General features: G+C 42.8%; 2 protein-coding genes across 4 annotated transcripts; both read left to right on the top strand.

The window, feature by feature from the left end:
- Positions 1 to 423: 423 nt before the first annotated feature.
- Positions 424 to 16527, top strand: ahcyl1 (adenosylhomocysteinase-like 1). 3 transcript variants are annotated; one of them, XM_041945332.1, is made up of 17 exons: positions 424 to 837; positions 8234 to 8348; positions 9305 to 9448; positions 10252 to 10352; positions 10454 to 10556; positions 11082 to 11176; positions 11297 to 11403; positions 12344 to 12460; positions 12598 to 12661; positions 12768 to 12856; positions 13037 to 13107; positions 13375 to 13469; positions 14090 to 14188; positions 14484 to 14552; positions 14691 to 14769; positions 14982 to 15102; positions 15215 to 16527. In XM_041945332.1, the coding sequence occupies exons 1-17, from the start codon at positions 646 to 648 to the stop codon at positions 15219 to 15221; spliced, it is 1668 nt and encodes a 555-aa protein (XP_041801266.1). In that variant the 5' UTR covers positions 424 to 645; the 3' UTR covers positions 15222 to 16527. The 3 variants fall into 3 exon arrangements, with proteins under 3 accessions (XP_041801266.1, XP_041801267.1, XP_041801268.1); XM_041945334.1 differs by lacking the exon at positions 424 to 837 and adding an exon at positions 5202 to 5297; XM_041945333.1 differs by lacking the exon at positions 15215 to 16527 and having other exon boundaries at positions 14982 to 15106.
- Positions 16528 to 16864: 337 nt separating this feature from the next.
- hspa1b (heat shock protein family A (Hsp70) member 1B) lies at positions 16865 to 19781 on the top strand. Its single transcript, XM_041945331.1, has 2 exons — positions 16865 to 17008; positions 17645 to 19781. Exon 2 carries the CDS (start codon positions 17667 to 17669, stop codon positions 19584 to 19586), a length of 1920 nt encoding a protein of 639 aa, XP_041801265.1. The 5' UTR covers positions 16865 to 17008; positions 17645 to 17666; the 3' UTR covers positions 19587 to 19781.
- Positions 19782 to 22254: the final 2473 nt, after the last annotated feature.

The raw sequence follows: 22254 nt of genomic DNA, 5'->3' as shown, positions 1-22254 counted from the left end.
TACAGGACGAAGTAATTTGGTGTTATGCCCTGAGCCAGACCTCCCAGGTTAATTACTGTCCCAAACAAGCTCTGCCAATCAAACGCCGCACATTGTGTACGTTAGTACCACTGCCAGCCAATCATATAGCGAAGGAGGCGGGACTTGCACTCAGCCTCCTCGGAGGCTCAACTCACGGTCACGCAAATGCAACGCGAACAGAAGCGTCTGACAAGTAGCAACGATTATCATTATTGTAGAAGCTAATAACCCAGGCTAACACCATTTTGATTACGAGTATCGAGTTGTGGAGGCTATTTCTCCGTCCCTCTCTGCACCGACTCTGACTGGATAATCACCGCCTACACACTGCCCACTTGCTCAGGTGACACCCTCAACAAACCGCCCCCTCCTGCCAGTGATGTTGCTGTCTGCGGATGACAGCACACCCGGACGACCCGCTCTTTTAGAAAGTACTCAAGCTAGAAAACGGGTTAATCTCTCTTGAAGCTGGCTACTTAGGCTTACCAGCGTCGGCTCGCTCATTTTAAGCCACGAAGAGAGCAATAAGGCCAGAGACAGAGAGCTAACGTTAGTCCGAACTCAGAACCGGCATTCCCCGGCCCCCCTCCCCGCCAGTAACAGGATCACCACCACCTGGATGCGATGAGCGACTCGGTTGTGGACAGCAAGGCGGAGGTCAAACAAGCCACGAAATATGTCAAAGAGACCGAAAACGTCGCGGAGAAATACTCGGCGATGACTGTCAGCAAGAACAGCAGCGATGTGAACATGAACGTCGGGGAGATGCCCTCCGCAGCGTTCACCGCAGTCCCCACTCTGAAATCCGTCAAGAAGGTAAGAAGCGTGATGCTCGCCATCAGTCAACGCCACCGGGCACAGAGACCCGGCGCGCTGCAGGCAGGCATCCGCGCTGTGCTGCAGTGAAGCGCTGCTGCACAGCAAGGGCAGCCGGTGCACTATTACTATTCACAGGGCACTGTTACTATTCACAGGGCACCATCCGCATTTTCGGCCCTACAAGTTGACAGCAGAGAGGTTAATGATGGTGATGCATTGGTGGATGTGGTGATGCGGCGTCACGCGTAGCAGCTACTGTATGCAGAGCCATCCCACCGAGGCATCACCCCATGAGAAATATTATTTACTGCTTAAAATAGACACAGTCAGCTAAAGAATCTGGGGGAAGTTGGGCCCCAAAGAAAAGCTTTGCTTCACTTTCTCACATGTCTAATCACAGCGTCTGCTGTGTTATTACTGAGGTAACAACATATAATTTCAATGGAGCTTTCATCAAGGCTGGATTATTGTTCAAATCTGCCCTCACGGAGCCTTCCTGTTTATTTAAATCACAATGTCTGCATCATGCCAGTGTTCTGCAGGCAGGAAACAACTAAAAGCCGAGTTGAGCTTTTAAACCTCTGATTCATGGCCTCTGCAGAGTAGAGAAATACATGGCCCTGACATACCTGAGCTTAGACAGGGGGCCTGCACACTAAGTATGAGGTATTTAATAAGGTGCAGGCTTTGCCTTATAGAGAATTTCAATCCATTGTGAATTGCTGTCACGCAGCTTTGAATTCTATGAAGGTGTAAATTTAATTTGTGAAAATCAATGTGTACCGAGTAAACCCACCCTTGTGTTGGTGGTATCACTCTTGAATTAGTAATAGGAACATGATAAGAACATGGCGAAAATGAATCAGCGGCACATGATGCACCTGTGAGAAAAGGCCTTGAATGCCTTGGCTGTTACACAACGACACATAACGACCATCAGAGTGAAAGAGTCCCCGGAGGTGGCCGCTCATATGGTTACAGGCCCGGCACCGTGTCTAACAGCACACAGTGAATGGCTTCTTTTTGTGCTTCTCAGAACTAACATGCTCAGGTGTTGAAAAGAAAACTCTTCACATTTTACTGTTTGTTTTTTTTTACACTTATGCTGAGCACTTTTAGTCAAGACTGTGTCACAGAGGTGATGATGAAATTCTCTGGGCCTTTCTGCTACAACAGTATTGTCATGTTTGCAAACTCGATTGTGTAACATTTTTCTGTGCCTCAAGGTGACCTTTAACATGTAGCCGCTGGCCTCCTTATTGATGCACACGTTGTCATAATTTTAAGAGCTGGAGCATGATCCAGCAGTGTGTGTCAATAATATGGCCTGATATATAAAAGTATTGGTAAATACACCAACAGCTGCAGCAGATGTCCCCCTGATATCCTCATTTTTTATACATTTGAATGTATTGTACTTGTGTTTTTTAGTTACAGATATTTTGAATTCTTCTGTGATACCAGCCTCACAAATTCAGTGTCTGTCTGGTTCTACATGACACATTAAATAAATATGCAGTGCTTGTGACTGACAGCTGCTGAGCTTAATGGAATTTTTAAATCTCATGCAAGAGTGGTTGCCACACCTCTTAATGCGGTGTGATTTCTGATGGTCATGGTTCCCTTCCCTCATTGCATAATTTGGGACGTTTGTGGCTTTATGTACTTCTGAATGTTGCCTTAAAAACTGTTGGTGTTCAGACAAACATGACTCATTTGCATGATAAGTTGTAATAGTTGTCTGAATTTGCGTATACAGGAAAACTGCAGATGCAGACAACTAGTCATATGCAGACCAGCACCACCAATGACTGAAAGACAGCTCAATGAATGTTTGCTGCAGAATCATATATATTATACCCCTGTACATGTTGCATCATTTCCATTGCTTGAAACAATATTTTTCTGCATGGTCCATGTTAAATAAACTAACAAACACATAAAAAACAGCCTTAAAAATGGCAATGACAGCCTGAACAAAAACTACAACATGTGATCTAGAGGGCTAATACTGTAATAAGAGTTCTGTCAACTAATACTAGACAATAATGTTCATTCTAAATGATGTCCTGCCTATGTTGCGGCCTTTGCAATTTGATTGCATGAATCTTTGGATTTGAAAGTCCACAAGAGGTAGACAAAATAATCAGAATAACAAGTTTCTTTTTTCCCAGCAGCAGGGCTCACAGACTTCAGAGCGTTCGCTCAGACCCCCTGTCTGACGAGGCAATAATGTGTGGACCGTGAGTCGCCTCAGGGAGCCTGATTGAAAACATATTGGATGGTAGGAATGTTCACTCCGCTCGTGAAAACAAAGCAGTGTGTTATGAATAAATGTGAGAGCCCCGTGTCAAACCGAGCCACCTGTCTGCATGGAAGCAAATGAATGAGTAAAACAAATAACGCAAATGAGAAGCAACATAAAACTAATTAAAATTCCAGATCACAGCAAGGAAAAGTAGCGTTGGGTGACTGTTGAACTGAGGCTGGTGCGCTGTCACATGATCAACAGAAAGGTGGCATTGAACAAAGAGAGTGTTACAAATTAAAAATGAAATGAGTGTGTCTGTGTGAGAGAGAGAAAGTGTGTGGGTGGGTGAGTCAAAGAACACCACTACTCTGCCTCCTCTCTGTGAATCCATCCAGCAGTTACACAATACGCCCCCCTGGGAATGGGACTCACTCACTGTGAATTTGTTCATGCATCATCATTTCTGTCTCATCCCTGTGGGCTGTTGTACAGAGATTCTCTAAAGTGTTCATACCTTTTTTCACCATCTCATCTTGTTTATCTGTCAACATTATTGCAGCAGTTTCATGAAGGTCATATGCAGATCCCCCCCACCCCCCACCGCCCTGGCAAGTTTACGTGACGGAATGAAAACATACAGCACAATGAATTATATGCAAACGTAAAGCCCCGGCAGTGATCGTCAACTGGCGGCCTGCGGGCCACGTCCCGCCCACAGAATGTATTTTTTGTCGGAGTCATTCATTGATAGTTGAATCGTGGGTTTTATCCACATTATTTTGTCCATCTAGCTATTATAAAAACAGTTTCTTTTCTAGCGTTTATTGAAACTCAGTCTGCCATAGCTTAGTCCACACAAGTAAAGTGCTGTTTTTGTACCACAGTGTGACCAATATTAACATTGAGGGGAAAGTCTCCATAAGCTGAGAAATATAACACATCCATACTGACTAGTTTCATCATTTTCCACCTTTTTTTTTGAAGAGGATCTCTCCAGTTTAACCACAGTATTTGCACCAAGCGTTGTGGCTTTCTTAATATTTGCCTTGTTGTTTTGCAGTTTTGGGGGCAAAGTGATATAGATGTTGTAGATGGTAGGGTTGCATCCCCCTGTGTTTGTTTAGAAAAGATCTTGTGGCTTACTTTGATACGCATACTTACTGAAGACTGAGGTATATGGTATAAGTGCAGTGATAGTTTCTGCTAAAGGTCACATAGTTCTGGAGGAAGGATTAGCACACTGTATGTTTTTTTAACAACACTGTGTAATCTGTCATGCATGCGTTGATCTAAACAGGCGCCTTTGCAGACCAAAGGGAAAACAGTGAGGGTATACATTGATTATTCGTCTGGGGAATTTCTTTGACTTGAACATTGCTTTACTTTCTCTTTGTGCTCAGTTAAATCTTCAGATCAAATAGACGAGGCCCTCTGCTTTTGACTTGTTGAACGTAAGCACTGTGAGTCGTCAGCATGCAAAGATCTGTGTGGATTAGACTGTGTGTCTTCTCAGTTAGATGGCACTGTAGAGCGCTGGTGGTGTCTGGCTAAGTAGTTAACCTTGCCTTATGCCAGGCTTCCACTGAACCCTTAACAGTCACACCACAGCTTAAGTCTGTGACCTGGCCTGCTATCTAAGAGAGAAAGGGTATTTTTAGCTGTAGGATGGGACTGGACGGGCCGCTTATTGATGCAGCAGAAGGCTAATGGAAACAGGGTTTAATTCCTGCTGTCAATCCCCTTTTATTTAGCAGTCCAAATCAGGAACCTGAAAGTAAACGCTGCAGCAAATCTGTGTGTACATGTTTTTTTTTTTCTCGTTTGTGCGTATGTACATATCTGTTTGTGCATTTGCCCTCTCAGCACTTTAAAAAAATCAAGCATAAAACACAACTACCTGACTTTAGCAGCTGGTTGTCAAGGGCAGAACCGGAGAGCGAGAGAGACAGAGAGGCTCAGTTGGAATCAACCTCCCCTTTCTCTCTAGACTGCTCTCTCCCTCTCCAGGTTGGCCATTAGAAATCACGATAATAGGTGGGAACCTCCCCCCAGCTCTGCCTGGGAGTGTTCTGGGATAATAGCATCAGGGACACCTAGTACCATCACACAGAGGACACACAGGCACAGGGAAGTAAGCTGGAAAACTGGAGAGAGCAGGCAGTGACTGGCAGCCATGGCACACAAACATGGGCACGGGAGAGAAAGGGTGAGTTGCCACTAATGCATCACCGGGAACTCGTCCAGCACACTTATTCCTAAAGATACTGCATATCCCACACAGAGATGTGCCCGAGTTACTTTTGGCATGTTTAAAGTTTTCTGTCTTCTTTTCACTGTTATGTAGAATGATTGTACATATTTTGCAACCATGTGGCCCACACAGAAATGTTTTTCTTTCATTTGCAACAAAAATGTTCAGCTGGAAAGCAGGGAGATGTAGAGCGTTCTCCTCAAAAGGCCAAGGTTTATTCACAGAGCTCACCTCTGGGAGAGTTTACTGTGTAACAGTATCAGAAACAGAACAGTGTCTTAAGTAACAGTGAGTAATTCATCTTTAGCAGATTAACCTCTTGTTTTCCTTGATGCTGTAACCACGAGAGGAGGAGTATCTGATTTTTAAGATGCCCATGAATTGGGGGAAGAACAACGAAAGAGACTGTGCAGAACCTCGGCTGAATCCTCCAGAGTCCAAACTGATGCAAAGCAAACATAAAAGAAGTATTTTGCAAGTGTATGAGACGGAGCACACTCTCAATTGTGAAAACAGAGACACGCAGAGAGCTCCTGAGTTCACACTGTCTCACAAGCTTCTTGAGTTTCTTTATACTGACACAGTGGATTGTTGAAGCCCAGGTGTCACTGCACATGGAAAAGGGGATTGTGAGATAGCAACGCTTGGTGAATGCGGTCACTGCAGTTTTAGCCATTTCTGTAGTTTTAAAAGAATGGAAGTCATAGGTGAAAATTTTAGGTGAAAACGTACCCATGGGGTCTCATAAAAGGGAGAAGCAGTACTGTTGTCTTAAGGTATTTCCCATTATCCTGGTTGTGTCCATATGAAGCCCATTCAATCAGCTTTGGTTTGGCGTTTGTGTGGTGACGACCACGCGACTGAGTCATGCTTGCCAGGTTCATTCAGTGGTGGTCTTACACTCGTCTCATCGCTACGTTAGATTTGCATTTCGTATTGCTTTAATGTCGGGTGATTGCTCTTCAATGTGATAATCATTAACACTAAGCTTTACCTGTAAGACGTGTCGCAGGCTGATGTCCGTGTTTGCGGTGCCCATCACACTCAAATGTTACCCTGCTCGCTGGTAGTCCGGCTTTCATGTGCTCCCGGATTTATTATCTGTGTGTTGTGTCAACTTTGCCAGCCTGCACGTTAGTTTTCAGTCCAAACACATCCTATGGACATCTAAAATAAGACGAGAACAAAGGAGCGTAGAAATCAAAGGTGAAGATGTTTAGTGTTGAGGGTGAACTACAAGATGCCTGTGAATATTCTCATTCATCCAGGTCATTGTAAGCTTTAGGGCATTCAGTCGTTCGCAACTGGACCTCGTCAGTTTGTCTTAGAAGACGTTTCGCCTCTCATGAAATATAAGCTTGCATCCCAACACTGCCATTAAAGAAAATGCTTTGTGTAAGTCAGATGGTCAGGAATTAGAAAGTCCACACGACAAGAAGCTCTTTGAATGGGTTTCATGAGCTTTGAACATGCTCAATCCATAAAAGCACATGCAAACCATGAGTATATCAAAATTGATATTATGAAAGCTTGCTCTAAAACAGTTTCACTCAACAGCCATGAAAAGGAAACACTAAGGAAGGAACATAAATAATAAAAAAAATTGTGTGAATGTCAAAAGTCTGCCCCTCGATTGCATGACATTATACAATGTTGTGACATGATACAGAGTTGTGAGAACGACAAGAGGCACAACATCAGTATGAGGTTGGATTTGAGCCGTCCCACTCGCCACTGAGACCGCAGTGGAGTTTCTTGGAAAGGCGATGGTTTTCCTTTTTGCACCATAATGTTTATACTTAACCATCTTGCATCAGAAAGCAAGTGCACATCATTGTCCAGATGTGATACTGAGTCTTAAATGGGAACAGATCAGTGAAAGTCACAGCCATGACATCATGAGGTTTAGACCTGAAACCCACCTGCAGACTTCCTATTTAAGTAAAGTGCTGAGCAACTCATCTTCCTGTTAAGAAACAGTCTCTTGTAAGCAAAACAGGAGCTACAGCCACAGCCTGCAGCCCACCTGGACTTCTACGTATGTGAAAGTGCAGTATTCTGCATTTAGGCTGGGATTGTGTCTTGGCTGCTCTACATTTGTAATTATTGTATTTAGTATGATCTGCTGGACTCGAACCAGTAACTCCTCACAGACCTGAGTAACCCAGTTTACTAAAGGACCTCAGAGCTCAGTCTCTGGTGTTTCTAACGCTGATAATTGACTGTGTGCTGGCGCAGCCTGACTGTTACAGTTTCAGGGTGTTAAAATGACACTTAGTGGATTTGTCAGATCCTAAGTCTTACTGTAGCTTGCCAGTCCCTAAATAGAGCCAGATTCACACCACACACTGGCTTTTATTTACTATGTGAATGAGATGATATTAAAATATTGCATCAACTGTGGTGCTGTACAGTGACTCTAAAGACTGGACAGTTGAGACTTTAATCTTCTGTTAAAGGCTAGTCTAGAAAATAGCCAAGCTAGCTGTGCTGATCCACTTTATGTGTTTCCAGGTCTTTGATCTTGGGCCCTTTGAAGGGTCGGGTTGACACGATGAACCACAGCAACAACCGAAGCCTGTGTATTTGAACAAAGCATAAATCACAGAGCAGGAGGGAGCATCTAAAAATAGTCTTCAGCTCCCTTCTTCCTGATCCACCTGCGATTTACTGATTTACCTTTGAAAGGACAGCTTTAGTTGCTGAAACAGTGAAATGAGTCCAAATATAAACCAAAAGAGCGAGAAAAAATTACCTAAACAAATAACAAGTGTCATCGCTGTGAATGCGTGAAGATGATGGTACGCTTTGTCCCTCCGCTGGTGTCACTGTTGACACTTCAGCAGCTTTTATGTTTACATTGTGTGCCGTTTTGTTCTGGTCCTCTCCAGATCCAGTTCGCTAACACAGAGGACAAACAAGAATTCAGCAAGTACCCCACCAAGGCGGGCCGCCGCTCCCTGTCTCGGTCCATCTCGCAGTCCTCCACAGACAGCTACAGCTCAGGTACCTCAAAGTTTCCATGAGATGATGAAGCTGGAACTGTATTTTTACCCGCTGACAGTAATTAAAAGTGGCTGCTGTTGAGATTCAAGGTCGTTGTGAGACCTCGACTCTCAAATGTTCATAGTAATGGTTTGTTTTTTTCATCTGAAAATCTGACTGATGAATTTAATATTTAAAGTCCTTATATCATCTTTTGGAATGAAGTATGTACACCCATCAACAAGAGCAGCACGTATAAGCTTACATCATTGCATAGAAGCACATAAACAGACATAAGTGCAGGTGAGCTGATAAACCCTTATAACTAATAAGAAATTTTACCACAGAAATGAAGAAATAATTTAGGAACATTCAGACTTCATACGAACTCTTGAAAGTCTGGAAAAGGTTTGATTTTAACTGTTATGTTTTCAAGGTTAGGAATATGCTTGAATTTCAATATGCTCCTTGAAAAATGCTTGATTTTCAACATAATCTGGTGTTTTAGCTACACAATTACTCATGTAAACCAAAAATGATACATGAAATGAAACGGTCCTGTCATCATATTCGCTTGTCCCCTGGTGTTGAAATTAGCCAACATTAAATAATAAAAACATGCAGTCAAAGTTAATATGAACAGCTGTAACCCGAACATTGTTTATTTTGTAAAATACACTGCCTAGTTTCAATCTTAGTCTGAATAAAAAAAAAAGTTGTTCATATTATGTGATTATGTTAAAAAAAAAAAACTTTTCGCCAACTTCTAAATGTCAACAATCCACCCATTGTCAGTCTGACTGTACACACAAGTACACTTGTTTGTAATAAACACATGTATGCAGAGTATACACACGCACAGGAAACACACACACAAGCTTCACCCTATGCACAATGGATTTGAAGTGTATATTTCATAATTGGCTCTTTTGCATGCTTTCCCACAATAGCGACCTTTTGTGTTCTCCATTTCCCAGCTGCGTCCTACACCGACAGCTCCGATGATGAGACCTCCCCCCGGGACAAAGCCCAGGTCAACACTCACGGCAGCAGTGACTTCTGTGTGAAGAACATCAAGCAGGCCGAATTTGGCCGCCGTGAAATTGAAATTGCAGAACAAGGTATTTCTGACCTCGAGGAAACATTGTTCATTTATTTTCCCCAGTTCGATACATACATTTTTTTTTTATCACATAATGATGGATCCTTTCTGGATTATTCAGTCAAGCACACTATGTTTTTAGCAGTAAATACTGTCATGAGAGGCACTCATGTATCATCAATCTTAAAGGCTGTTTTTTCTCTAATTTCATTGTGATCCAGTCAGATGAGAGACTGATCATTACCATCGATACAAAGAGAGCTTTGTGCTACCTGCTGTGACTTTGTTCCCAGACTCGTATCGTGTGGCATCGGTTTTGCTCCTCAGACACTATTTGATAAAGGTCGTCTCCTGATTTCAAAATCGTTTGTGACCCGAGGCTGGGGCTGGTTCAGTATGATTCTGGAAACATGATCGCACTTCTTTCTCTCAGGTCTATTCACTGCTTGTTACTTATTTTCTCCTTTTGATTCCTCTTCTCCCAACTCAGACGTTTTTGTTTTGTGTGTGTGTGTGTGTTTGTACAAATCACCTCCGCTCTCTTCGGTCTCTCTGGCTGTTTACATTGCCCATGTGAGTGGTACATAGGCGTGAGTGGCGGACAGGTCTTCTTCAGGCTCAGAGCCTGGGCAGCAACAGCTGTTGTGGACATTGTTGTTTAATCAGTCTCCGTTTTACAGCCATTTACTGCATATCCACCATGTAGAAGGGGCTGATTTTTGTTCTCACAATGCTCCACCATTCTTCTCCCCCCCAAAACAAAGCCTGACCTTTATGTCCTTTCAGCTTCCACTGACTTTTGCTCAATCTGTTCCTCTGCAGACATGTCCGCCCTGATCTCCTTGAGGAAGAGAGCCCAGGGGGAGAAACCGCTGGCTGGGGCGAAGATAGTGGGCTGCACCCACATCACTGCTCAGACAGCGGTACGTCCTCTCATCCTGTTCGCTGCAGATCACTCTGATTGTTCTCTTCTCCACCTCTGCTAGCTGTTTACCTATCTGTATGTTCCATCGTTCCCTCTCAGGTCCTGATTGAGACTTTGGTGGCCCTCGGGGCCCAGTGTCGCTGGACCGCCTGTAACATCTACTCCACTCAGAATGAGGTGGCTGCTGCTCTTGCTGAAATGGGTAAGATGCTTTCCTCTCTAAGGCGTTACATGTGAAATGCTGTCATCCAACTAAATCTCATCAGAGAGTCAGCTCATGAAGGACTTGTGACATAGTGCACATCACTGAATTACTAAGATTTGTCATGATTTGTGGATCAGCATTAGATATAAAGCATGTATTTCTGACAATTGAATAACCTTTAAAAGTAACTTAACTGCATTACCTTCCATATTAATAACATGATGGCTATCAACCAAGGTTTATGTTGGCTAAAAATTAGATAATTATAGGCCTATATATTAACCTTCATTGGTGTCTGCAATGCATTAAATAATGTTGTTGCATGTATTTTCTATTTTGTTTTGAAACATATTGTGTTAAAGTAAAGTTGGATTAGCCCCCGTTTTAAAAGCCACCAGTCCGTGCATGTCCTTTCACTGTGTAATGCAGCTCTAATGGACCTGTTGCTCATGCAGCTGGCCAGTCCTCTTCTCCTCTGCTGTCTGTCTTCACCATTAAGTGTGTGTGTTTTGTGTCCTGCAGGGGTACCTGTGTTTGCATGGAAGGGTGAGTCAGAGGACGACTTCTGGTGGTGCATCGATCGCTGTGTCAACACGGAGGGCTGGCAGGCCAATATGGTATCAACCTGACAATCCTGTGATAAATTTAATCTGGGCTCTACTGTGCTAACATAGATCATGGGATGGAGGTTATCTTTCATGCTGTCAACTCTGCTGTGTTTTTTTTTTTTTTTTCAGATATTGGACGATGGTGGAGACTTAACCCACTGGGTGTACAAGAAGTATCCCAGCGTCTTCAAGAAGGTCCGGGGCATCGTGGAGGAGAGTGTCACTGGAGTGCACAGGTGAGATGGGGCTTAGGTTTGATCAGTTTGGGCGGAGTTTTATGTACACCTTGTCCCTGTTTTTGTAATTTTGGCCACCATTTTGGAGACAGTGAAGTAGAGATGGGTGGTGGCTTTGGTCATGACTGTTGCCAATGATGACCAGAAATATAAGAATAAAATTTCTCTTTTAGCCCCCAATGAATTACAGCATTGACTTCTGTGTTGCACAGCTTATGATGGCCTGTAATGGACTATCAATAATAAAAGGCTAATGAAGAATAATAAAGACTGACAGTATTTTGGAGTTATTACTATCGATTAAAGCCCGGGCACTGATTTTATGGTCATGCTGAGATAACCTGAACTGAACAGAACGAGACGACAATGTTAACACTTAAATAATGTAGGATTTAGGATTTGCAAAACATAGGTGGATCATGTTAGGCTTTATGACATTTAGTAGTATTTTTTCAACCCCCGTTCTTAATGTATATATCCCAATTACTGTCAGAAAGCTTGAACATGTGACTGCTGATTACCAGACTGCATTTATAGATATTAAACTAAGATATTCAACCCAGTGAGACCCACTGTTGTACCACTTGTTATTACTATTACTCTGTCCTCTAGATGGAGCTGAACTGAACTGAAACTAAGCTTCCAGTTGAATGATGTGCATACTGTGTCAGTACATGCAGTATCAAAAGCAGTTACATAAGTCACAGTAGTATCAATACACACTTGCGCTGTAGATTGAAAAGGTCACTGGCCTAATTTGGCTGGAGCCTATTTGAGAAACATGACAGAGCTCCACCGCAGGTCACAGCAGCTGTGCATGTGCAACTCTCAATGGAATCAATTACCCAGACGCTCTGGAAAGTAGAAGGTCACACAGTAGTGCAGCTCAGTTTGTGTGTGTGCGTATCTGCCTGAACATGTCCCCCCCGCATCCCCTCAGATTGTACCAGTTATCGAAGGCTGGCAAGCTGTGCGTCCCTGCCATGAATGTGAACGACTCCGTCACCAAGCAGAAATTTGACAACCTTTACTGCTGCCGCGAATCTATCTTGGATGGGTGAGGAGAGCTAATCATCCAGCTCGCCATGGCGAACGTGTCACGGCAGCTTTTCTTTCTTTCATAGCGTGAAGAGTCTCTATATTGGAGTCGTGCAGATGGATTAAAGTGTGTGTCCTTGTGCTTGTCTCTGCCAGCTTGAAGAGGACCACAGATATAATGTTTGGAGGCAAACAAGTTGTCGTGTGTGGTTACGGAGAGGTGAATCATTCTCTGATTTAAAAAAAAAATCTCACTTTTGATGGGCGAATGTTCGCAGGTGCAGCAGGTCTGTTTACATGTATTTTATAATTCCTGCGGTGTGTAGGTGGGCAAAGGCTGCTGCACTGCTCTAAAGGCCCTCGGAGCCATTGTGTGCATCACAGAGATTGACCCCATCTGCGCCCTGCAGGCATGGTGAGTCGCTAACCATCGCCAGCCAGCGCTGATCCGTCAGTTAATGTTGTGCTCTTGTCTCCATGCTGATGGTGATAATACCAGAAAGTCAATTTATTATCACCATTTGTTTCAAGTCGTGTTTGCTGTGTTTGTGCTGCTTAATCTGATGGAAATATCTCCCCGCGTGCATCCACACAGCATGGACGGCTTCCGCGTGGTCAAGCTGAGCGAGGTCATCCGCCAGATGGACGTGGTGATAACTTGCACTGGTACTGTGCCCCATGCAGCGACATCCATTACTTCTGCTTTGATAATCAGTGATTCCAGCAAACAAATGCACGCCTCATTTAAAAATCCCAGTTTATGTCTCCGGGTCAAAAATAGATGTTTCATCTGAATGCTGAGTTAGTGTGCTAGTCAGATAGCAGTAGTCCCAGATTACAGAAACAGTTGTTTCTATTTTTGTGACCTTCTACAATGATAATTTTTACACAAAACAATTACTGTTCTCTAATTAATTGTATTTTTTAATATAGGCAACAAGAATGTCGTTACCAGAGAACAGCTCGACCGAATGAAGAATGGCTGCATCGTTTGCAACATGGGACACTCCAATACTGAGATCGATGTGGTAATGTGTGCATTTGTATTGTGTGATTGTTCTGTAGATGTGTGTGTCACCGCTGCGAGCTTCAACGCAAGTCCAACAAAATTCAAACACATCACACCAGACACTTTTGGCTTTCTTGCCTTCATTGATTGTGCCTGTGGTTGTTTCCGGTTTCCTTGCATACAGTATTGGCCATGTGATCTATAGATAACCATCTGTACTAAAGTATGCAAAACATTATCATTGTCCTTAAATGAAAACTCTTTGTAAAATACCATATTCACACTTAGCGGATAGATTTACTTCTGTATTCTTTCAGCCTAATTTTTTCAGGCAAAATATTTCAAAACACAGTATCTTAAAATTGCTTCCATCTGTTTATATTTAGTCAAGTCAGTCTGTGGTTGATCTTTACACATCTAACACTTATGTACATTTCCAGTTATATCCAGTACATCTTGTGCTTTTATGTTCTAATCTTACTTTGATTTCTCTTGATGTGCTTTTCTTCATGGACATGATATGAAAAATAAATGATACCCTTTTTGTTGCACTAAATCCTCTCAGCTTTGTTCTTTTACCTGCAATCTATTTCAGTTTGTCATGCAGTTGTAGGACTGACCCGTCTTTTATGCCCTCAGGCCAGTCTGCGCAGCCCTGAGCTGACCTGGGAGAGGGTGCGCTCTCAGGTTGACCACATCATCTGGCCCGACGGAAAGAGGGTTGTTCTGCTTGCAGAGGTAACGTCCCTCTGCACTCTAAACTGTGAAGCTTGAGATGACTTTTACCACACTTAATGTCTTTTAACACCACAAATAAAGAAACAGTGTGAAGGATTGAGTGGCATCCAGCCATGAGGTTACAGCCAACTTAATACCCCTCGCCTCCCCCACTCTCTTTCCAAGCATATAGGAGAACTTACGGCCACCCAAATATAAAAAGGCTTTTCGTGTTGTTCCTGCTATTGCTTCAGTTGTGTCTGTGTATAACTCGTTTCTACAGTGCAGCTCATACCTTTTCTCTGTAATTTCTCAGGGTCGCCTCTTAAATCTGAGCTGCTCCACAGTGCCTACGTTTGTGTTGTCCATCACTGCTACAACTCAGGTCAGTAGTTTGGCCCATTGTGACGAGCCCTTCACAGACACTTTTTCCTCACACCACCCCGTCTTCTGTAGTTAAGATGCAGTTTTCTGGTAGTCCTCATGTGCCTTACAACCATTGTGTGGTCTGTGTTGTCTGTAGGCCCTGGCCCTGATCGAGTTGTTCAATGCTCCAGAAGGGCGTTACAAACAGGATGTGTATCTCCTGCCCAAGAAGATGGGTAAGAAAAAAGCACACTGACAAATCTGCTTTGCTTTGACTATAGATTTAGTATGAGAAGGATCATATAACGTTATAATATAAGCCAATTTCGAAGGCCTACTTTATTTGTGTTGCTCATTGTTGCCACCTTGTGACTAGACCTAAAAATGACACCATCCAATGAACATCTCTCCAGTCAGTGTGCTCTAGATTTCAATCTCTCTCCTCCAGATGAGTATGTGGCCAGTTTGCACCTACCAAACTTTGATGCCCACCTGACAGAACTTTCTGATGAACAGGCCAAGTACATGGGCCTCAACAAGAATGGCCCCTTCAAACCGAATTATTACAGGTAGGTTTCAATCTTTGGTTGTTTAGCATTTCCTATATTTTCCCATATTTAGTGTGGTGTAATCAACTGATCAAAGTCACATGTGGACAATAACACTGCAATTTGTTCACAGGTATTAACAAGACTGTCTGACTGATGGTGTTATCCTCAACACACAGTTGCCCTGGGATAAACAGAGATATCTATTTTATTTTCTAAATTGCTACAAAATGGAGGAATTATTTTACTTATGCTGAATGTAACTTATTAATAGCACTTCAAACATGGCGTTCCATATGAAACATAAGAGTAAGACTTGTAGGAAACATACGATGTATAACCAACTAACATTTTATATGTCTTGTCACGTGTTTAAAAGAAAGGCCTGCTTGCATGCTTTCAAGTGTATGTACTTGTTTAGTTGCTAATGCTTCTGTTACTGGATCACAAACTTGTTGATTTGTTTGTTTACCCTACGCACAGTGCCAAACGATGGCCAGAAGAATGGGACAGTTATGTTTTGTCTGACAGTGACATTAAAGATTTTATTAGTACATTCCATGCGCCAGGGTTTGGGCTAAGCCGAAGCAAACTCTGAATTACAATGTACATGATTTTAGAAACGTCTGTTGTACATGCGTTGAATACTAATGAATGGTATCTGCATACACGCCCTAAAAGGTAACATCCAGTCATGCTCTTCATTACAAGTACAGTGATGAAATATAGCACTTGTTACATAAACACTATGACCCAATGTTGTTTATTTTAAGACTTTATAATAGCCTGCGAAAGGCTGAGTGCATTTTACATTCCATCCTCATGCTGTTGGCATGAAACACTCACCATACCAAACCAAAAGGGATGTTTAATGTGCCAACAACACATTAAGATGTTGTATGTCCAAGATAACAGGCTATATTCTTAAAAAAGGAACTATTGAAAATGTTGGGCTGAAGGAGCCAGTGAGACATTTTCAAACTATGAAACTATGACTTCCCTCATTTAAAACCGAGTTTCCATTTGCTCACACACATTCTGGCTGAGATCTGTCAGACTGAAGAGCAGCGTGGTCGGCTGTCAAGTGTTCTGACTGGATAATACCTTTCAGGCCATGGTATGAATGTGCCTTCTAAATCATTTACACGTGGATATCAGCACTGACCTTAATTAAATGAACATTCCTCTTTTGTAAAACCACATCTATTAGTGGTACATTTAATGTCTTCCTTCCACTGCTTCTGGTATTAATTGTAATTCTAATGTATGAGCTATGTGTTGAGAAAAGAATATTAGACATAATGTTTGCCATATGATTGTCGTTGTCTTAATTTGATCCAACGGGGTCACCTAAAGTAATATTTCATGTGATCAAAATGCATAGGTGTATTTTATGTATGTAACAGAATGCATTAAATCAGCAATAAAGCTAGTTCTTTTAACAGAGAAAAGTAACTTTAATATGATGTGTTCGTATCAAGTAAAATGAAACCAGAGAATGAAAGCGTGAAGATTCTTTAGGTCAGTGGTTTTTGGGGATAAACTTGCTGCTAACTCTTCCACATACCAACCATCCACATGAGCCTTACAGCTACATTCACTGCATTGTGATCCCTCGAAATCAGCCCTGCTGGCCGAGCGTCAGGCTGCTGTCCCGCTCTGGAATATTCACCGGCTCTCTCGCACCAGGCCAGCTGCATTAGTTGCTAATATTAACAGTTGAGTCACTGAGCTTGGTGGGGGGTGGGAGGGGGGGAGTGTTCTGGAAACTTGGTTATAACTATATAAGCAATGGGCCTGAGTCAGTCCGGGCATTAGTTCAAGAAGAACCACAGAGAGGAAAAAGCTCAAGACACCAAGGAAACTAGTCTAAGAGACTTTGCTGAGATCATTTGACAGCTTTGAGCAACAGAGATTATCACTGAAAGTAAGTAGCGATTCATTATCCGATTGTGGTTAAATTAATCTGAATGGAAACATCAGTGCAGACTTCTTTCTGCTACAACATATCTGTGTGGTGTAGGATGCATCCTGGGGCATCATTTCAATCCACTCAAAGATGTCATTAAAATTTACAACTACTAATGCATCAGTCCTCTCTTATATTATGTCTTTATTAATGATGGTAAGAAGTTAATTCCACAGCACATTACCGAAACTGTTGAATTTGAGTATCTAATTATAGAAAATGTGTTAAAATTACTTGAAAATAGAAAAAAAATAATTTGGGGACTACATAAATCAAATTGATAAGTGTAACCATTTATTACCATAATTATTTATTTATATTTCCATAGTGGAGCAATTTCATTAGATTAAACTTGTGCCATGAAACAGTCTGCTCAGCAGAGCATAACTAATAATGATGGGGTTTTGCAGTCAGTTGAAGCTGAACCTCTAACATACGTGTTTGATATAAAAATGAGAGATGGCACAGCAAACGTTTTATCAGTATTACTGACTTCAATAGTCAAGTAATTTGGAGTGATTTCAGTTTCAGTGATTGATGCAGTTTTATATGTAGCATAGAAATAATGTCATGATGTTCCCCTATTTTTTATAGGACCTCTAAAGCAACAAGCAAGATGTCCTCAGCTAAGGGAATATCTATTGGCATTGATCTGGGCACCACCTATTCTTGTGTCGGGGTTTTCCAGCATGGTAAAGTGGAGATCATTGCCAACGATCAGGGCAACAGGACCACTCCCAGCTATGTGGCCTTTACTGACACAGAGCGGCTCATTGGAGATGCTGCCAAGAATCAGGTTGCCATGAACCCCACCAATACAATCTTTGATGCCAAACGGCTCATTGGGAGAAAGTTTAACGACTACATTGTCCAGTCCGACATGAAGCTCTGGCCTTTCAAGGTGATCAGTGATAGCGGAAAGCCGAAAGTCCAGGTGGAGTATAAAGGGGAGACTAAGGCCTTCTACCCTGAGGAAATCTCCTCCATGGTCCTGGTTAAAATGAAAGAGATTGCAGAGGCCTACCTGGGACAGAGGGTGTCAAATGCAGTAATCACAGTCCCAGCTTATTTTAATGACTCCCAGAGGCAAGCCACCAAGGACGCCGGGGTGATCTCTGGACTGAATGTTCTGAGGATCATCAACGAGCCAACAGCAGCAGCCATTGCCTACGGCCTGGATAAAGGTAGAAGAGGAGAGCGCAACGTGCTCATCTTTGATCTTGGTGGAGGCACCTTTGACGTTTCCATTCTAACCATTGAGGACGGCATCTTTGAGGTGAAGGCCACCGCGGGAGACACACACCTTGGTGGGGAGGACTTTGACAACCGGATGGTCAACCACTTTGTAGAGGAATTTAAAAGAAAACACAAGAAGGACATCAGCCAAAATAAGAGAGCAGTGAGGAGGCTGCGTACAGCTTGTGAGAGAGCGAAGAGGACCCTGTCCTCCAGCACCCAGGCCAGCATTGAGATCGACTCTCTGTTTGAGGGCATCGACTTCTACACCTCCATCACAAGGGCACGCTTTGAGGAGCTAAACTCTGAGCTCTTCAGGGGAACACTGGAGCCAGTTGAGAAAGCCCTGCAAGATGCCAAGCTGGATAAGTCCAAGATCCAGGAAATCGTCCTGGTTGGTGGCTCCACAAGAATTCCCAAAATCCAGAAGCTCTTGCAGGACTTCTTTAATGGCAGAGAACTGAACAAGAGCATCAACCCAGATGAAGCTGTGGCCTACGGTGCAGCAGTCCAGGCTGCTATCCTCATGGGTGACACCTCTGAGAACGTCCAAGATCTGCTGCTGCTGGACGTGGCTCCCCTGTCTCTGGGCATTGAGACTGCAGGTGGAGTTATGACGCCTCTAATCAAACGAAACACCACCATCCCGGCAAAGCAGACCCAGATCTTCTCCACATATTCAGACAACCAGCCAGGTGTGCTGATTCAGGTGTATGAGGGTGAGAGAGCCATGACCAAGGACAACAACCTCCTGGGTAAATTTGAGCTCACAGGTATCCCTCCTGCTCCCCGAGGTGTACCGCAGGTGGAGGTAACTTTCGACATCGATGCCAATGGCATCCTGAATGTGTCTGCTGTCGACAAAAGCACTGGCAAAGAAAACAAAATCACCATTACTAATGACAAAGGCCGCCTCAGCAAAGAGGAGATTGAACGGATGGTGCAGGACTCTGAAAAGTACAAGGCTGAGGACGACATGCAGAGGGATAAGATAGCAGCAAAGAACTCATTGGAGTCATACTCCTACCACATGAAGAGCAGTGTCGAGGATGAGAATATGAAAGGAAAGATTAGCGAGGAGGAAAGAAAGATGGTCATTGACAAGTGCAACCAGGTGATCTCCTGGCTGGAGAACAACCAGCTAGCAGAGAAAGACGAGTATGAGCATCAGCAGAATGAACTAGAGAAGGTGTGCAAGCCAATTGTGACCAAGTTGTATCAGGGAGCAGCACAGTCAGGAAGCTGCGGCAGCCAGGCAGGGGGCAGCTCTACAGGCCCCACTATTGAAGAAGTGGACTAAAAACATGGGAGTCACTATTTTGTTTACAGGAATACTTTGTCCGTATCACTGTTGCTTGATAACAAAAATGTAATTTCACTGATTTTTTCTTGAAATGTCATAATTAAAACACTTTAAAAAGTACAACTCTATCGCTATGCTTTAATTTCAAGAGAAAACAATGTTCAAAATAAATTATACTTATACTCCACTACATTTATCAGGCCTATTATTAACTTTGTTAATTAAAGGCTCTGCACATCAGCATACAAGTGTTTTCAATTATTCTGACTGATTAGCTCTCTTGTCAAGTGTAGGTTGGGTGGAGGCATACTGGGGATTATGTGATGTCACCATGCTCTGTATGGTGAGGTCTATCAAGAGCAGTGGGCCACAGAGTGCTAAGAAGAGGCCTAATTATATAACATTAGTGAAAAAAACCTGTGTGGGTGTACTATAGGTGTACAGGGGCTTACATTTTACATATCCTCAGTGGTAACAAATCGATGATATATACATATTATTATTGTATTATTATTATATTATTGTATATTATACATATACATAAATATAAACTGACAGGGTCCACACTACATAATGAGTTTTTTCTGTCAACACTTTATACATTATTACATGCATGCAACAACAACAACAACAACAACAACAACAACAATAATAATAATAATAATAATTTACGTTCTTCAGTTCTTCATCGATTCAGTATTATACTTTTTTCGGACTGACGATAGATGGTTTAAGAAAAAAAACGTACAAAAATCGAAGCAGCAAACCAGAGATTTCTTTTATTCCACGCACTCTACTTCCTTGTTAAAACCTGGCGTGTACATTACCCACAATGCAACTCGACCGCCGACAGTTCAGCGGGGTTTCGGGTTTGTTATGCTAGTAGCGGCTAGCTAATGTAGCCTCTGGCCTCAAGCAGAGATGTGGAGCGGACCACAGAGGTCTGGTAAGATAACTCCTTTCTATGTCCACACGCCCACATTTATTTCATTTTCCCAAGCTGAGTCTTCAAAACATTTATCAGAGTTCGCACAGCTCGTTCTGGAACCTGAAAAGAATTTAATACAACTTGTTTTTCAAATAAGCAGTGACTATTAGTGTTAATACTAACCTGTAAACAGACTTTGGTGTGTAAAAAGTTCCTCTTTAAGTAATATTTTAAATACAGTACTTTGACTTGTGACAAAGTAATTTACATTGTGGAACTACTACTTTTCCTTAAGCAAGTGAGCACTCCTTCCACCACTGATAATCATCAAACGATCATCCTCAGTGGCTCGTTGAACCTGTAGTTCACTGAAGGATCCACTAGGTGGCAATCTTAGTTGGTGTCAGCAACACATGAGTTTGGTAAACACACTGGAGGACTCAAAGCTACCTGTTGGACCACACTTAGTAGTCGCTTAATAAAAACGATAATCTCGGTGTACTCCTGGAAAAGACAGTGAAATCCCATCTTTCTGGATCTTTCAGCTGACTGCTGAAGGTCCTCGTTAACATTAATCCTTATATGAAGAGTGATGAAATGGCCAAATTGAAGAGGTCAGTCTCGGTGGCTGTCTTTGCACGTCCTGTCGCTGTTTTTGTCCACTTCTTCTGTAGTACTTCTCCATCAGTCATCGTGTGTAAATAATACCATATTCAGTTCACATGTTGTGCTCAGTGCTGTTTATACCTTTTACTACAGGTCTCCTTTTTGTCTGTGTAAATGTTGGGCAGGCCAGCATGTTCCCATGATGACCCAGACTTCAATATGCAAAATATGTACGCTTTTTAGAAAAAAGTAAATCGAGGGTTGACGAAACACCTGAGATATTGTCCTCATCTCCATCTCTCCTACACGCACACTTCATCAGCCCATCCTCTCAGTCTGATGAGAGGGAGTGGTTCAATAATGCGCCAGCCTCCGCCAGCAGCCAAAGAGTTAATCCGTCGAGCCTGTTGTTGTGAACGTACCATCCAACCGAGCTGTGTCGCTAAGGGAAGAAAGGCTACTTGTGGAGAAGCAACAGATCCCCAGCTGGAAAACAACCCCACATCTGGCACGCGAGCCGAGCGTTTTTTTTTTCCAGCAGGAAGACCTGGAGCAATAATCTCAGCGCGTGATTACATGCGCGACCGGATCAAGATCAGGCTTCCTCGTCATGTGTGGAGGAGAGAAAAGTTGTCAGGAATAGTTGTGGATTTTGGCGTTGCAGAATTTGGTTAAGATTTGAGAAGAGGGGATGAGGAGTGACACATTACTTCAGGTTAAGTGGTTCACCCTGCAGGTCCGTACTACCATGCGTAGTTAGCCTTTTTTAATTAGTACTGGAAACAACCTTGCGTTCACGGGCGGGAAATAAGTGCAACATCTGGATGCATCAATTTAAGTCACATTTTGCAATCCCTTAAAAACACACAGTGAGCCTGACCGCCTGTGTTCTGTTGCGGAACCAGACTGAGTTTGGTAACAGGTGGTTTTTATTGAGCGTCTCACTCCGGCGCTGTGTGGACCATTACGCTGTTATTTCTGGTTAAATGAGACACACAGGTCATTGTAAGACTTGGGCTCTAAAATGAGGGCGCACTTTGCGTTAATTTTCTGAATTTTTATTTAATTTCATTTTATTTTTGCGAGTGTTTGTGACGGAGGGGCGAGCAGCCAGAAGATCCCTGCTTCTCA

Source organism: Chelmon rostratus, chromosome 10, assembly GCF_017976325.1.
Source record: "Chelmon rostratus isolate fCheRos1 chromosome 10, fCheRos1.pri, whole genome shotgun sequence".
NCBI classification, from domain to species: domain Eukaryota; kingdom Metazoa; phylum Chordata; class Actinopteri; order Chaetodontiformes; family Chaetodontidae; genus Chelmon; species Chelmon rostratus.
The sequence above is the reverse complement of the archived record's forward strand: the minus strand, read 5'-3'. Positions and strand labels throughout refer to the sequence as shown.

Coding starts and splice junctions, on each gene's coding strand:
- ahcyl1 (XM_041945332.1), top strand. CDS start 646: ATGAGCGACTCGGTTGTGGACAGCAAGGCGGAGGTCAAACAAGCCACG. Junction 11,177..11,296: donor AGGGCTGGCAGGCCAATATG/GTATCAACCTGA, acceptor TTTTTTTTTCAG/ATATTGGACGATGGTGGAGA. Junction 14,189..14,483: donor GGGTTGTTCTGCTTGCAGAG/GTAACGTCCCTC, acceptor GTAATTTCTCAG/GGTCGCCTCTTAAATCTGAG.
- hspa1b (XM_041945331.1), top strand. CDS start 17,667: ATGTCCTCAGCTAAGGGAATATCTATTGGCATTGATCTGGGCACCACC.